This window comes from Centruroides vittatus, unplaced genomic scaffold (assembly GCF_030686945.1).
Source record: "Centruroides vittatus isolate TY-2023 unplaced genomic scaffold, ASM3068694v2 contig_1477, whole genome shotgun sequence".
Taxonomy (NCBI): Eukaryota; Metazoa; Arthropoda; class Arachnida; order Scorpiones; family Buthidae; genus Centruroides; species Centruroides vittatus.
The window spans coordinates 594039-612400 of NW_027120916.1; the positions used below are offsets into that span (position 1 = coordinate 594039).

Consider the following 18362-nt stretch of genomic DNA (forward strand, 5'->3'; position numbering starts at 1 on the left):
TTTCATTGGCATTTTTTTAGTAGCATCTTCATTCTTTCTCCAATCTCTTACCATCTTCTCTGTTATATCAAAAGCCCTTGCTGCAGCACAGTTGTTTGATTCTTTAGTCTGTTTTATGACGTAACTTGCTTCATATTTCCTTCTTTTCATTGGTTCCATGATTTTCTTTTCCTGCCTTTTTATTTTCATTGCTCACACATGGTCCTTTTCGAAACTTGTTTCAGTATTGCCAGATCTCAACGCTTCTGCTTTTTGATGTTGCCAGATGTTTTTTACTTTTACTCCATGCCTGTTCTATTGTTTCAACCATCACCAGTTTTTAGGCATTGAACTGTGCCTCCAGTCCTGGGAACAATCCACACCTTTACATAAATGTTAAAAGTTATGTTTATTGAGCTACTGAGGAAAAACAAACAAACCGTAATTATTTACTAGTAGCGATTAGGGTATGTCCACAAAATAGAATAGGCCATATGATGTTTTTGTGAATAGTCAAGGTCATTACCCGAATGCCCAAATCAGTGTGAATGTTTGCAACAATTGCAAGGTAGTGCTGCTAGATGCAAGAAAATAAAATATGAAGTTCTTTCAAAAAATTACAAATAGGACATAATTCCGTATACGCTATACAGTGTTATTATCCAGATGACGATCGCTGATCTAATTAGACTAAATTCATAGGCCGTTGATAGTTTGGGGGTCATCTTATAGGACAGATATATGCTAAAACTATAAAACTTTGATGAAAATTTATACCTCGTCTTACCTGACGGTCGTCTTATCTGCCGAGGTATACGGTAATAAGAATTTTTTCAGCAAAATCAGTAAAAATACATATTTCAGTGTATATTTTTGCCAGATCTCAAGAATAAATTATATTACACAGTGTATATTTTTAAACAAATCTTCCACCCATTTCAGCATTAGTGTAATTAATACCATTTATCTCACAGTATATAATACTAAATTAAATTAATTCCTTAATGAAATTTAAATTTATATTTTGCTAACTATGAAATATCTTATTACTGATGCTAAATATCATACTAAAATAAATAAATATATTTAACATATGCATAATTAAAATGTAATTATTTCACCTTCTTCTTCTATCCTGAATCCAAATTCATCAAAACGAAAATCTGGATACGATGCTGCATCTTCTGGCTGTTGTATAATTTATAAATTTAACATTCAATTTTAATCAAACTTTTTAAGAGAAAACTTTACATTATTTACCTGGGCAAATGATGCTAATAAATCTTGAGGCCACATCGATGGAGTGAGAGCTGAAAATGGACCACCAGGCGCAGGAGAATATCCCTGACCAGAAGGCGAACCAAACAAATTAGCTCGAATGCTGATAGATTCACCAACATCATGTGGATAAGATTCATCATCATCATCAGACAATGTTTCCACTGAAAAGCATTAGTTTTCTTTTTATTGATTCAAAACAGTAAATTAGTCAATAAATCTACGTCTGCATTTTTTTTAAAGATTATTTAACTCGCTTCAAAATTATTAAGACAAGAAAATGTAATTATTTTAAATTACAGTTTCTTCTGTCTTATTACTAATTATTCTTTATTAAATTTTTTGTATTATTTACAGTTACTTAATCTATAAAGTTGTATAATAGTAATATAAATAAATATATTAAAAATATGATAATAAGATCATTTTGTTAACATCTGACTATTAAAAGTAAAACTTTTCATGTTCATAAAAATTGAGAGAAAAGTGATTGTGTATAAAAAAAATATATACTTTTTACAAATCCATTGCATAAAACAAAATTATTCTGTCAAAATCTCATAAAAATTATAGTGTACTCTCACTAACCTGAATTTAATTATTGTAGGGGGTTTAAATTAGTGGTGTTATAAGTAAAGAAAGAAAGGAAAAAGACTACAGATAAATATGAGTATTTAAAAAAATATATTTTTAATTATATTAGTACATTTATTTATGTTAAAATGTGTAATGTATATTAATATTACAAATCTGTCATGTCTTAAAAAATGTTCTATGATTTCTATTTGTTTTTGGTTGGAACATTTGGCAATAAACAAAGCCAGTTCAGATGAAGCAGAATTTAGATTTAAAAATAAAGTGATGAAGCATTTTTATTATTTAATGAAAGCTTATTTATTGAAAAAAACAAGCAAAATAAAAAAATAAATACACTAATAAAAATTTAAAATATAGATTTAACCAGTTTTATAATCAGTGAATATCAAAAAATTTAGTTTTAGACAGTTTATTAATAATTAAAATTATTATAGGTTTCAAATTATTACTACACTACTTTCAAAAGTTATATGTATATGTGGTATTAGGTATATGTTGCAATGTGTTGCTAGCATGGAGGCCTCTTAGGCACAGAGCCCAACTGGGAGCAATTGGCTCAACTGGCTTAAAGCCAGCCCTGGGTCTGGCATCATCATTGCAGAATAACATTTTGGCTAAGGAATCCAGAATGTTTTCTTGTAATAGCCTCTTTCAACCATGTGTGTTGCAATACAAAGCAGTATTAACCCTTGTCAGGATAAGCTATTTTTATAATACAAACAGATAAGTTGAATCCAATGAACTCAGCCTTAATTCTTTGGAGTGATTTATATTTTTCTTTTATACTATTGTTATTCTGAGCTACATATTAGTATAAAACACACTTTTTATTAGTCTTTTGAATTACATTATGCCAATAAATTTTATTTGAACTTATTTTCACACGTACAACATATAAGTGTTTACTGAATGTTGAGTGAATATGATATAGTTCTATACATCAAAACATTGTTTTTGCATTTGAGATTTGTTCGTAGGGCACACGAAACACCATTTTTTTTATTTTTGTGGTTCTTCACTATAACAGCATATTGTAGCTAACTTGTCTTTCTTATGACACTCTGATCTTGTACAGTATTTTATCATCAAATCTAACATACCACAAAAGACTCTTGAATGATCAGTGTCCCGTCGTAGCTCTGAAATAGAATAAACATAAATAGAACTCCGTAAAACTTTGTAACTTTTGAGTTTCAGACACTTGCAGTAAGAAAAAATCCAGAAATGGTCGGATTTGTATTATGTGAGGTAGTTTTCATTCGTGGTCTCAGCTAATGGTTACTATATATTCATACAGATTCCTGGTTTGTAAACTGAATGATTTGTAGAAGTATAAATAAGTGAAAATTGTCAAGTGTATCAACAACTAGCCAGTATGTGCAAAGCACTTTTTACAGTATTACATAACTAAGATTTCTTTTGCTGAGTTGGAATGTAAGACCATGGTGAATCTATTAGTGTACCCAAACCTTAATCATCCTTTTCAAATTCAAAAGCAGTTGGTGTGGCTTTATACTAAGGCCTTCAGTAAGCTATAGTTAATCTTTATCTAGCTCAACTCCTGAATAGTAGTTTTATGATAAATTACTGATTTTATTAAAAGCTGCATGTAGAAATTTGTGGCCTTTCCTTATCAGTTTTTTCACAGGAGTTAAAATAAATTTTTTGTATCAAATTATTTCATTTGAGAATATTCTGATGTATATCAATGCAGGTTTCCTGCCTGTTTTCATCTGCTTAGTGAAATAAAATTGTCCAATTTTGTTCAGTTTGCATCTCATGTTCATTTACAATTTCCCATGCCACACAGACATTTAGAGTCCCAAGGACAAAAACTGGGGAATTTACAATTACCTCTTATAGTACTTACATTTACCTACTTCAATGAGGTAAATATAAAGGTGGATTTTTTCCAAACATTTTTTAATTATCTCTACTAACATAGTCTGTTAGGGATAATTGCAGATATATAGTAGTACCTCATACATCAAATGACTAATTTTGAACATTTCAGAGTTTGAATGTTAAATTCAAAAGAAATTCAACCCAAAGCAATGCTTCTATATTTGAACTACGTGCACAGTGAAAAAATGCACTAACCACTCACTGCATAAATGCCATCTGTTCTATATGCAAGTCATCTCCTCCTGTTGCTGTGAAAGCATCTCTTGCATTATGCTCATGTGTTTTAAGTGCTTTTTTTCCTTTATTTTTGGTGTGTTTTGTTATATAATATAGCTCCAAGCCTAAGAGAAAGGGTGTAGCATCAATGGTCAAGGTGAGGAAGGAACTTATCACAAAGCATGAAAGCAGTACACATTTGGCAGATCTGACGACCATCTTTAAGATGCTAAAGTCAAAGGTGTGCACTATTCTTAAGAACATGAAAGCAATAAAAGCAGCAAAATATAACTAATAGTGTGACAATGTCCTCCAGGAGATCACATTATTGAGGAGTTGGTAAACTCTTCCTAGTGAGAATAAATGAGAAGCAATTAGCTGGTGATATCATCTCTGAGAAGACAGTTTGTGATAAAGCCAAGCAAGCTGCACAGCGACCTTAAGAAAAGGACATCACCACTCCTCACTTGGGTATAGTTAATGCAATTTTCATTTTATTACACTGTAGTTATATATTTTTTGTTTTCATGTTCAATTTATTATTTAGGACATTTAACTGTGTTATTTTATTTTAAATTATATGTATTTACTGTTTAAGTTTATCAAAATGAGTATTGTTTAGGGTCTGGAAATGTGTTAAATACAATAAATGCTTATTTTCCTAAATATTCTGTCCTGAAATGGGGCTACATATTAGATGTTTTTTTTTTTTTATATTTAATGCAGAAAAGGCCTCTTTCCGCTCAGAGAGCACTAAGAGGCCCAGTGTAAGGTATGGAATCGCCAAGACACGCGATTCCCACCTGTTTGTTATAACGAACTGTCATAACGAAAAGTCGTTAGGATCGGCCGGTAGAAACGACCGTTAGGAACTTCCGTGGGAAGAACCGTTAAGTTTCAAATCGTCGACCATCGGACGATTGGCCGGCGGGAAGTGACCGTTGGCGGCCGTTGCGGGAACATTCAAATTTGATTGGAGCAGGGTTCGAACGCCGTCGACTATTTAAGCTCGGATCGAGCTCGTATCGGGAGTTCGGATCGGCTGGCATCGGATCGGAAGTGATCGGATCGGATCAAGGGAGATCGTCGTTATCGAGGTGCTAACTAGCTCTCTCGTTGGAAGTTACGTGTTTGTGTATGAACTTGTTCCTGACTCGGAGGTTTTGTTAATTACAAGTCTGTTTGTTCGTAAGGAGTTCTTTCGACGAATTTGTACGGGAATAGTCGGTTGTTGTTGGAATTAGTGTTGTGCATATTTAACTGTAACTCTAAAGTGGATTATTTTGTACATTTACTGTAAATATAAAATTTGTGTTTTTCGTCAAACCGACTGAGAGGTTATTTTGAACATTACTGGCGCAGTCTCGACAGGATATTTTGGATACTTTGGATTACGTTGGATTATCCTGGATTACACTTCAAAGAATCGGAAGAACTGAGCTACGACAGAGAAGCAGACGTACGTACAGAGCATCACCAGCAATTAGACCCAGGTAAATTTTTTGTTTCTCGCTAGCACACAGAGATGCCCAGACACGCGAAATCGCGGCAGCTAGAGGCTAGGGACTGGGAGGATGACGAGCCGGGAACGTCGCGTAGGACAAGCGGGTCAGGAGACGACCTCGAAGCTCTGAAGTTGCGGATCGAGCTCGCGAAAATCGAGGCGGCGAGCAAAGCAGATGCAGAAGCGACAAGAAGGGCAGAAATACAGTTAGAACGGGATAGGTTAGCACACGGGTCCCGGAATAGTGAGGACGGTCTCGGCAAAGCGAGTTTTGACGATTACGCCCGTAGAGTAAGGGGGGCTCTACCGAAGATGCCGGAGGAAGAAGAGGCAGTGCCTTCGTGGTTCCGCTTGGTAGAGGTAATCTTAGAGACCTACGAGGTTCCGGCAGAAGTACAGGGTCAGATAGTGTTGGGCGCATTGTCTGAGAAATGTAGAGCGTCGCTGGCTAGATTAGCAGCGGAGAAAATTAAACATTACCCTTCCCTGAAGGAATTTGTCCTTGAGGAGCTGAGGCTCTCTCCCGCGGAATACTTAAAGGGGTTTAGGCGGGCAGCGCGCTTCCCAGAAGAAACGTGGCCGCAGTTTGCGTCGCGCCTGAAGGATTTATATGGTTACTACGTAGACAGTAGGGAGGTGCGGACGGTAGAGGACCTGGTAGAATTGACTGTGGCGGACCACCTAAAGACGCTATTGCCCCCCGAGGCGAGGAAATACGTCATACTGCAAGAAGGGAACGGGTGGAGCAAACCCGCGGTTCTAGCTAAGCATATAGAGAAATTTGCGGAGGCGATGGGGACGACCTCCTCGTAGGGGGACCCGCGCGGATAGGTCTCGGGGATCCAAGGGGTCCTACACTATCGCGAGGCATCTCTGTGCGCGGGTTATAGCGAGTTTGCCCGGTTGTACCGGAGGTAAGGGTCAGTCCGCACGAACGGACATTTGTAAAATTGCTGAGTGTTGTTGGATCAAACAGGCTTGGGCTAAGCTCAGTTTGATCCTTGGCCGCGGAGGTGTAAGGTATGGAATCGCCAAGACGCGCGATTCCCACCTGTTTGTTATAACGAACTGTCATAACGAAAAGTCGTTAGGATCGGCCGGTAGAAACGACCGTTAGGAACTTCCGTGGGAAGAACCGTTAAGTTTCAAATCGTCGACCATCGGACGATTGGCCGGCGGGAAGTGACCGTTGGCGGCCGTTGCGGGAACATTCAAATTTGATTGGAGCAGGGTTCGAACGCCGTCGACTATTTAAGCTCGGATCGAGCTCGTATCGGGAGTTCGGATCGGCTGGCATTGGATCGGAAGTGATCGGATCGGATCAAGGGAGATCGTCGTTATCGAGGTGCTAACTAGCTCTCTCGTTGGAAGTTACGTGTTTGTGTATGAACTTGTTCCTGACTCGGAGGTTTTGTTAATTACAAGTCTGTTTGTTCGTAAGGAGTTCTTTCGACGAATTTGTACGGGAATAGTCGGTTGTTGTTGGAATTAGTGTTGTGCATATTTAACTGTAACTCTAAAGTGGATTATTTTGTACATTTACTGTAAATATAAAATTTGTGTTTTTCGTCAAACCGACTGAGAGGTTATTTTGAACATTACTCCCAGGGAAGCCTAGGCATAGTTGGCACAAGAGAATAAAATGATGGTACAAAGAAGGGACAGCGGGTGAAGCAACATACCCTATTCCAATATTAGAGTTGGAACAGAGCATACGACACCCACAAAAACACACACAAAAACTAGAAACAAATACATACATCTAAATAAAACAACTATACAAAAACATATAATACCAAGATAGACCCTGTAGAAGCACTAAATAGCCCAGCCAGGAACAGTGACAGTAAGCCGCAGCCAGCAGAAAAAGTTTTATTGGGGACCGTAATGACTAGCACACTGAATAAAGCAATCCTTTAGTAAGTTAAAACCCTCAGTGTCCTCTACTAAAGCGTGGAGAGGAGCCGGCCAGACCTGCAACCAGTCGTAAAGGAAGGTGATCAATTTTCTTCGACAGATATCAAAAAGGCTACAGTCATACAAGATATGCTCAATAGTGTCCGGAACCTGGCAACCACAGTTACAATTTGGGTTATTTATGATCTTGAATCTGTAAAGATAGCTATTTAGTTTACCATGCTGCGTTAATAAAGTCATAGTGAAATGGTCATGATGTTCCCAATTAATTTTAATCCTGTGACTGACAGTAGGAAAGAAGCTATGCGTAACTGCACCATTTGTGTCTGCTTGCCATCTGGAGTCCCACAGCTGAATTGAACTCTGCCGTAGAATATGCTTAGCATGCCCTAAAGAAAGAATAGAATAGTCTATATTACTATTTAAATGTGCACTAGTAGCCAGGAGGTCAGCCAAGGCATTCCCAGGGCAAGCAGTGTGTGTCTTAATCCAAGAGGCCTTAGTGTTGTACAAGGCGACGCACTTTTTGAATAAGTTGTAGATGTCTAAACTAAGCTTGGTGGATATCTTAGGCTTTTTTAAACAAGCCAATGCAGTCTGCAAATCAATGCAAAGTAACACCTGGTTCAGCTTGTTTTTAATTATGTAATTTAAGGCATGCCAGACAGCTAAAATTTCAGCCTGAACAATGGAAAAATCCTGATGTAACTTAAAGTCTAAACAATGCAAAACTTGCATGCCTGACAGGAAAGCCACAGCTGCCCCCGTGCCAGGCTCGGATTTCGACCCATCAGTGAATATCTTAAGCGGATGGTGGTCAGCATAATCGATCAATGCATCTTCATGTGAATATGCAGGGTGAGGAAGCTGCTCCACACCAGCCTGGATAGCATACTGAACAACATATTAGATGTCATAAAATATGGTAACTAATTCTAAGCTGAGGATGATCAGATTTTGAAAAGGTTTCTTTTAATAAAATATATTGGTTTTCTTAAATAAGCAAAGATTTGATTTATTTATTTATAAATTTATAGTTTTAATTAATAACTGTTTAATAACAAATTCATTAATAACTGTATAATAATAGTTTTATAACAAAATTTTGATGATTTCAAAAATTTTTAAACATAAGAACTACAGATAAAAATATTCAAATAGTATATATTAAATTATCTTTTATGTGAGTATTTTTACATAATTCTGAAGTTACACAATACTGTATTTTGGCATTTAATTTACATGGTAAGTCATATAACTTCAGAAAAATTTGAAGTTACGTGACTCATTGATTTATCCTCCACAATTACATCAAGACTACAAGGAATGAAATCTCACAGCAATGTGTAGAAAAAGCTATGCTCTTAGTTCTGTAATAAATATAAAAGCTCCATATATAACACAATTATCACAGCAATTCAAGATAATGTTAAAGTGGTTTCAACTGTGGTCTGAATGAAGTTAACAAGTGAATCTCAAGTTTAAATGAGTAACAGTCTAGGAGTTGATGGAGTATTTGATCAAATTTGATCATTTGATGTATCAATTATTAAAGAGTAATAAAGCATTGTTGCAATTTTATGATGACAATGAGAATGAAGAAGTAGCATTGATTTCCATCAGTAATCAATTCCTGCCAAACTACCAAACTACCAACTTTTGTGCTAAATCTAGTGTTTTTAATCAGTTGTTTAATACATTTTTCATTAAAATTTAACTGTCTATGAAGTTTTATATAATACTTATTATCTACAGTGTAATATATTATTGGGCTGCAATTTGAAAGAATTGTTAGACCTACAAATTCCTACTGTCTGTCCATCCTTTCTTCCTTAATCTTAAGAACAAAGTTAGATAGATGAAAGTCATGACCAGATATGAAAATCTTAGGGGCAGGAGGCCCTGATTAACTTCCAGTGTAAACCAGATGTCACATTATATCAATTCAAAAATTTTTCCCTGAAAGAAGTCAGATAGACTGGCACAATTCTATTGCTGACAGGAAAAGTGTTATATACAGAGACAAGACACTACTAATTTGAGGCAGACAGCATATATTTTACATTAAATAAATTAAAAATATGACTAAAAATTGCAGCTCAGCATTGAGACAATGTCACAATAAATAATTGCTCATTACTCTATATTCTATTTTTTAGGCCTAGTAATTCGTCTAGTTGAAGAAATCATTATTATAAACCTATAATTGTGATAAAGAAAAAGAAGATTGAATAAATGCTTAAAAGTGCATCAAGTTTTGTCAACAATATTTCTTCAAATTAATCTTTTATTTCTCAGATTCTGTAGTCCAAAATCAGCCTTTCCTAGCTATCAAGTCAGCCTCATCTATAATTTAGATTGGCAAGTATGAGATATACTTCACTATATTTAATCATACAAATACCATTTACCAGTATTTAATATTAAAATAAAGAAAACAGTTTGAATTAACCTATTCAAATGTATAGAATATACTTGTATATAATAACAAGAAAGACAGTAGATTCTCATTAGCATTAATCCATGCAAGACTACCTGTAAGGATGTAAAGAACCGACATTAATAAATAGTTGATTTTAATGCATATGCAATTTCACTTCAAAGAAAGTTATACTATACGGATAGGATATTATTTCACTACACTTATCATTGTAGTACAGCAATTTCTTTTTCAGATAATTTTTTATTTACAGAATCATGGGAAAATGTCAAAGTAATTATCAAATACATATAACAAGAAAGATACTCGGATATAAAAGTTGTTTTAAAAAAATCTATTATGAAGAATTGATGCTTTTTCTTAAATATGGTTTTGTCAATATATTTGAATAACTATCAATAAGTATATGTGTATTTAGAATTCAATTTAAATAAATTAAAGAAGATATCAACAGTGAGAAAAAAGTCTTTTGAAATAAAAACTGATGTATCATTAGATACTCATTCTCAACTTCGTTATTTTCATTATTTGTAAAACATTCTAGTTAATTTACATTTCAAATTTTTAAAAAACAAAAACTTTAAATTCAACCGTACAATAAAAAAATATATAGTACATTCACATAACACATTCCTTCATGTAATATGCATGTCACTAGATAAAATCTTTCAAACTTTTCTGAAAATATAGTCAAAACACATACAAAAATTCTGATATTTCAAATACAAAATCAACTAAATTTACTTATACAGTAAGACCCTGCTTAATGCTGATTTGATATAACACAGTCTGCTTGAAGCCTAAAATAAGCTCAAAATTTACGCTGATTCAAATTATCGCGGCATTTTATTGATTTTTCCCAAACACGAACCAATCAGCAAAAGGTGGCAATTTGTCGTAGTGCTGTACTTTCCTTAAATATATGTTTGTTTAGTGCAATTTTGGAAAAAATATAGCATCATGAATGCCATAGTCAATATCGACTTTGCTTGGCAAGAATTAACTGATAAATGCATGAATAAAGTGTGGAAGAAGCTATGGCTGAAGGTATCCAAGAATTCTCAACGAGAAGAGCCTCATCGATACAGCAGGACTAGGAGATGTAGACAAGCAGGATATTGAGGAGTTACTGCAGGTTTCTGGTGTGAGCCTTACCAAAGATGACTTTCAAGAACTGGCAGAACAAGGAATTCATGTAGAACCGGAAAATAGAGATTCTTAAAACAGATGAACCCAAAAAATTTCTCTACAGATTTCCTTAGTAAAAGTTTGGTAATGACAACCAAAATTGTTGATCAAATTGTAGCAAATGATCCAGATTTTAAAAGGAGTGCAAAAGCAAGATAAAGCATTCTGGATGCAATCTTCTGCTACCAACATTTGCTTCAGGAAAGAAAAAAGTGACAAATGAAACTATATGACTTTATGGCAAAAAACAAGAATTTCAGAAGAGCCAGGATCTTCTTCACGAAAAATGAACTTTACATTTCTGTGTGCATACGTTTGTGTTATTTAACATATATTATTATGCAAATTAATATAAAAATAACTTAAGTAAAATTAGTTTACTTTTGGTGGCGTGTTCCCCTTCCCTATTTACTCTATGTTAAAATGACCTCGTTTTAACGCTGTTTTGCTTAGTGCTTTGTCGTCTAGGAACGCATCACCCACGTTAAGCAGGATCTTACTGTATTTTGTTAAAAATTTATGAAAGTAATGGCAGGTAAGTAGAAGGGATGTTAACATTAACTGATATTGTTTACTTCACTGTTAACACTAAAATATAGGATTTCTGCCAAAACATTACAAACTGATGACTGAGACAACCCACAATCTGCTTTATTTTTTATAAAACTGCTTTAAAAAATAAAAATTCTGCTATATTATGCTTTGACAAATTTTCTGCTTTATTCTGCATAATTTATATATATTTTTTAAATTACACTTGCATTCAGCACACAAATTTTCTTTGCATTTTTATTGGTTTATCCAATTCTCAATACTCCTTTTACTGTACATCTTCATCTGAATACAATAGATCAGCTGAGCTGAACATGAGGCAAATATAAATGTCCAAATTTTCCTTGGTAAATGATGATCTCTTCAGCTTAAGAATATGGTTCAAGGTAAAAAAAAACTCCTCTTTACATCTGCACTGCTAGCAGAAATTGACAGAGCTTTTAATGCCAGCAGACTCAAATTTGGCATTTTCCTGGCAGAATGCTTCCAGAAATTTATTGTATTATTTCTGCACACTGCTCTGTTTTCATTGTTGATCAAAGCATTGTAATATGCTATCTCTTCCTTTGGTACCTCTTTCTTGGAGAATCTGCATAATTGGGAAGTTATATTGTCCATTGCTTGGTTATGATTTGGATCTAGGACTTCAAGCTCTTTCTAGAACTGCCATGCTGGATGTTTGCCATCTAGATAAAGTTGTAGCTTTGAACCCATATGAAGTGGCATCAACAGTTCCTGAATGCCTCCAAGAATTTGCTAAATATCACTTCCTACAACACTGGATTTGGATCCAGGCTCTGACTCCAATTTCTTGATCAAGTTGCATAAGGCTTCAACTTGGCTTGTAACTGTGTGTAGCTGTTCCTCAAGTTTGGACTGATCAGGTAACTCACCAAGCTCTTGCAATGCAACTTCTGCCATAGATTGATTTTCTCTAATCTAAGTCACTATAGTATCCCACTTCTTATGGTAGTACGAAACTGGTCTTATCAAGTAATAACTGATACAGGCGACAGTGCCGAAGAGTGGTTCTTAGTAGATAGAGCTATCTGCAACAAGCAATTATTTATTGTAACATCACCACAATGCCAGGCTGCAATTTTTAATCATATTTTTATTTAATTTATTAATTTAAAATATAGGCTTTCCACCTCAAATTAGTACTGTAGTTTCTTGCCCCTGTACATCATACTTTTCCTTTAACAAGAGTCGTGTCGTCATCTATTAACTGCTTCCAAGAGAAAAGTTTTGAATTGAAATAATGTGACTTCCAGTTTGCATTGGAAGTTCATATATAGTTAATTGGGGCCTCATACCCAAGGTTTCCATATCTGATCTTGGCTTTCATCTATCGAGATTAAGAAAGAACAAATAGACAGATGGATGACAGTGGGAATTTATAGGTCTACAATTTTTTTTTCAAATTGCAGCCCAATGAATACCTTCTGTTTGCCACCTTTACTAAGCTGCTTTCATCCCTGAGATGAAATGTTCAGGATGCTGTTCTTAGTATGCTTCAGGAATTAAATGTGTGCCCAGCATGTCATGTGGAACAATCTCAGGAACATTGGTTTGAGTTTCAAAGGAGTAGCATTCATATACAGAGTGTTGTCCATCAAAAGTCCAACAAAATAGTCTAACTCAACATTTAAAAGTTTAAGAGATACAAACACTTCTTCGACAATGATATCACTATCACATCTCTACAATCTATGATTGCACTAGACAGAGTGGTTTGTAGGTTTCAATGCACACAACCAACGTATTTACAATGTTCCTGTTTTTTACATTGACTGACTCATCTAGTATCAGCAGAATGTCGGCACCTTGACACATTTGAGGAGTAGTGTCTTAATTTTTGTTTCCAATATTGGGGAGAATCCTGTGCAAGATGCTTTCACTAAACAAGTTTTCTTTTAGAGTTAGTTTTAAATTAAATTTCATCCATTTTTGGAACCCTTTGTGATGGAAAATGTGCAAGGGTATTCCCAAAGAACAGAATACAAAAACCATGTCTTGCCATCTTGAAGGTTTACTATTTCCAAAAGCAGTAAATGGCAAGGTTCTTTGCTTGCTGCTACTGCTCTTGCCCTTACAACGTTACACACTTGCAATACATGTACTCACAGTGAACTTCTTTCTGTAGCTGACCATAGTATTGCAGTACTCACAGCGCAAATTTCCATCTTCCACTACAAACCTTTCATTAGGAAATTCACGTAATCAAAGAGTTGCCATAACTGGTAGTTTGTGCATTATCTTAAGATACAATGAAATACACTTAAATAAAAATTTGGTTTATTCAAATCTCTACAGCAATATCAGATATAACTAATGGTTACCAGATCCTGGAGAAATGGGAGCTATATTGCAAACTGTTTGGAATGAAAAGTCACTACAGTTAACAAAGTCATCTTTTTTACTATAAATAAATAACGACTAACCCGTTACAAAGCTATACATCCACAAGAGCCGAATTATCGGGCTAGAGTTGGCTATAATAAATAAATAATTAATAAGACAATTTGGCACTAGAGCTTGGCGAAAGGCGCCATCGCTTACTAAACTTAATAATTAAAATTAAATTAAATAAATAATTTTAATAATTTGGAACTGGAGGAAAAGATAATTCGGCTCTTGTAGATGTATAGCTTTGTAACGGGTTAGTCATTATTTATTTATATTTACACGCCTTGCCGGGATTGCGATGACCGGTTGAGTGCCTTGGGAGGACATGGGCACTTGATGTGTCCCCAGCCGGCATTGTAATGACCGTCGATGGTCGTCGTGTTAGCTTATATATACTGGAGGAGGCAATCGGACTGAAGGTCCGGGTAGCGTAACTGGTAACGTGTCTGCATCGATAGCAGAAGTTGCGGGTTCGAGTCCCGCTTCGGGCCGATTTCTTTTCCTCCAGTTCCAAATTATTAAAATTATTTATTTAATTTAATTTTAATTATTAAGTTTAGTAAGAGATGGCACCTTACGCCAAGCTCTAGTGCCAAATTGTCTTATTAATTATTTATTTATTATAGCCAACTCTAGCCCGATAATTCGGCTCTTGTGGATGTATATCTTTTTTACTACCTAAATTTTAAAAGGTTGCTTCCTTTTTTGTTACTTAGTTGAGCAAATAACAAAATACCAAATTATCCAAAGTAAAAATTTAAAAATAAACAAATATTTTATTTAACAAACACAATAAATTTCTATTTAACATTAAATACAAAAAACACTGCAATGTTTCTGAAAGGAAATAATTAAATCCCACTTCAGACCGATTCTTTTCTTCCAGTTTATTCTAAATTAATTAAATTATAATATAATTACTAGTTTTAACAAGAGATGGCACCTAATGCCTAGCTCTAGTACTAAATTTAACCCGTTCATTTACGGCTGTTGCTTGTATTATTATCGGGTTTTGTTGGTGTATATTTGTTAAATCTTTATAAAGTATGAAGATGAAGTTTTTAATATGTAAAAATGATACCGACAGAGGGCACATGAAAGTAATGTAAACTTAATAGGAAAAATAGTTATAAATTTGAAAAGTATAAATAAGAACTGAAATATGGTAAACAAGATTTGTATATTGTATTTTCATGTGGATATATAAAAATGAGAAAATATCTGTTTTTCACTTATTTAAACACAGGTGCCAGTACACCACTACAGCCCTAAAAACACTTGCTATCTTGCTGACAAGTTGCTATGGTTGGCAATAAGGTACAGAGAGACAAGGTGTGGGAGTTGAACTGGATGGCAGGAAAAAAACATAGCATTTTACAAAGTTCCTTAATTCTGCTTTATTGAATTTTTCTAAGCTGGTAATAGATTATTAAACAACTCCACTAAAACCTTTAAACTATACCAGCAAAAATAATTTAATTTAAATACGTTAGGACAAACGTTTTCGATCCCTTAGGATCTGTGTCAGGTCATTATAATTAAAATGCTAAAGGTTCCAATTTAAATATTTTCAAATGGTAGAAACTGTATACATTAGAACAAGTATACATCAAAATTCACATCTAGGTGTTAATTAACATTAAATTTAAAATAAAAATTAACAAATACATTTTTTTTATTATGAATCTTAAGTGAATTAATTTCTTATTTTTTATAAATGTTGTCTGGATTGTTGAAAAAGGACTGCCATGCATGTGAAATGCTCACCTCCTCCTTAAAATTGATACATTTTCCCTTTAGTTTGGCTTTAAAAATTTCCAGAGCTTCTAAAATTTTGATTGATTGATGCAAAGGAATGATTTGAAAATATTTAAATTTGAACGTTTACCATTCTAATTACAACCTGAAGCAGATCCTAAGGGGATCGAAAACATTTGTTATAATGTATTTAAATTAAATTATTTTTGCTGGTATAGTTTAAAGGTTTTAGTAGAGATGTTTAACTGCTTTATCCTGTTTTATTCAAAAATTTCTGCTTTATTGTTTAATAACTTTTGCAATAACTGGAAATGGTATGGTATGCTGTCATTTCATGGTTTCAGTAAGCAACCCACGATCAGATTTGGATATTGCTTTATCTGCTTTTCGGTTGTCTTACTGATTACATTAACCAATATTTAATGCTAATGAAAGTTCACTGTATATAGTTATATTCAATACATACTTATTGATTTAGATATATTATTAAATCTTTAACAGTGTTTATTGCATATATATTTAAAATACAAACTTTTTTGATTTAAAATTATATCTTTTTGATCATATACAACATTTTTTAGAAACATTTTGTAATGCTTTGGTCAAATATAGAGCCAAAAACCTCATGGGTTTCTGGTTCCATATTATTATCTGTATTAAATGTTTATTTTAGGTAGCCAACAGTTTAAATTTACCAGAAAGAAAATTTTCATCCTTTGTATTTGAACAGCTTCATCTTCCTAACAAATATAAGTCACTTTATTATATATATTCACACAACTTATATTCGTTAGGAAGCCAAAGATGTCCTAATACAGTATGAAAACATTCCTTCATGATAAATTTAAACAGTTGGTTATCTGAAATAAGCATTTAGTATAGATAATGCTTTGGTATATGTATGTGAATTTACACATTTATTCACAAAAGAATACAATGCAAAATATTTTTAAAAATTGTTTTTCTTTAAATTGTTAAAAATTTCATTATCATATAAATATAAATTATTAGTATTCTTATTATATATATATATATTTTTTTTTTTTTTTCAGTTATGTGAACATAGCTACTTTAGAATTAACTGATAAAAATTTCATGTTAATAGATATATCAGAATCATAATGTAATATCTACATTTTATGTATTTATAAATATTTATCAAAAAAAAACAAAACAGAATGGTCCAGAAACTTTCCAAACATTTTATATAATTCCTAATTTATAAAATTTGAATTTATATTAACCAATTAGAAGTATGTCAGTTATTAGGTTTTTATATTTAGATGCAGTATACAGTGCAAGGTAATATTTACAATCAGTGTTAAAACTATAAATACACTTTTGAACTTCAGCACACAAACAGTTATTAGTAAATACATAGTAAACAAACATTTACTAAAACTTTAACCATGTTAAATGGTCTTGTCAGGCTTATCTCTCTCAACTTTAACACAATTAAAAAAACGTTTGTTTATTTACTAAAATCTGTTTACGTGCCGGAGTTTAAAGACGTACAGTACTTGTAATTTTAATCATTTCGTCCAGTTTCACAGCATATATATCTTATAATCAGCATTTATAAATTTTTATGTAATTCACTTTAAATCTTTTATTATAATAGCTTTTACCTGGCAATATGTCTGTAGTCTTGTGTTTAAATTATCATTACATTAGTATGTATTTGTGATAATTTGATTGATCATATTAGTTTTAATGTTTTCACAATATTCATATATTACCAAATTTATTTACTTTAGCTTTTGATTTAGTTAAATGTATTTGAAACGTATCTGCGAAATAATTTCTTCACAATCAAAATCAAATTATCAAAATGTGAATATACCCACCTGTTGTGCCTTTACCGCTGTATCCCTCCGGAGGCATTCCCAATACGGATCTAGCAAATTCCATTGTAGAGTAATTCTTACTAACTTCTTCGATTGTAATAGGTAATTTTTATAAATAAAAACCGAAACATATCGGAATGGATTGCTAGAGTTGAGAAAATGTCAACTCCAACAATATTACACCTACGATTCTAACATCTGACATTAACCTTACATAGTTCACAGGTTGCCAACTTTTCCTCTCTTTAATTTAAAAAAAAATGAAGTATGAAGTATATTGCAAAACTCGTTATTATAAATTTTACGTAATTTATTTTATTATAAAATAAATTAATTTATAATTTTTAAATTTTTCTGTAGCGAAATTGCATTATTAATTATTTTTGTTTTGTTAAACTCCTTTACAGACGATGATGATAAAATTGTTTCTGTAATGGCTTACATAATTTTTCAATAAATTTTATCATTTAAATATTTGGGAATGTCAAATACATTTTCGCATAACTCAAATACAAGAGGGATCTTTATTTTAGTTACGTAGACACTAAAACGGCCTTTTAATCATATCCATTGTCTGTCCGACCAAGCCCACAATGAGATCGGCCGGAGGGTGAAAGACAAAGCCCCACACACACTACTCTCGATAAATCCTGGGATTTTTCGGCCGCTTGGATTTGATCCAGAGTTTCCAAGAGCGGTAGCGTGACGCCTTAAAACTGCTTCGGCCATCCGTCTCAAATATCCATCAAGCCAGTGGCGTGCCGTCATTGGA

General features: G+C 33.5%; 1 protein-coding gene across 1 annotated transcript in view; it reads right to left on the bottom strand.

Moving 5' to 3' along the window:
* LOC136968485 (small G protein signaling modulator 3 homolog) overlaps nucleotides 1–17798 on the bottom strand; it is a 43758-nt gene extending 25960 nt beyond the window's left edge. Inside the window, exons 1-3 of the mRNA XM_067262463.1 lie at nucleotides 17591–17798; nucleotides 1240–1421; nucleotides 1101–1167 (exon numbers count right to left, since the gene is read on the bottom strand). Coding sequence (XP_067118564.1) covers nucleotides 1101–1167; nucleotides 1240–1421; nucleotides 17591–17654 — 313 coding nt within the window. The 5' untranslated portion in view covers nucleotides 17655–17798. The remainder of the gene's footprint in view (nucleotides 1–1100; nucleotides 1168–1239; nucleotides 1422–17590) is intronic.
* Nucleotides 17799–18362: the final 564 nt, after the last annotated feature.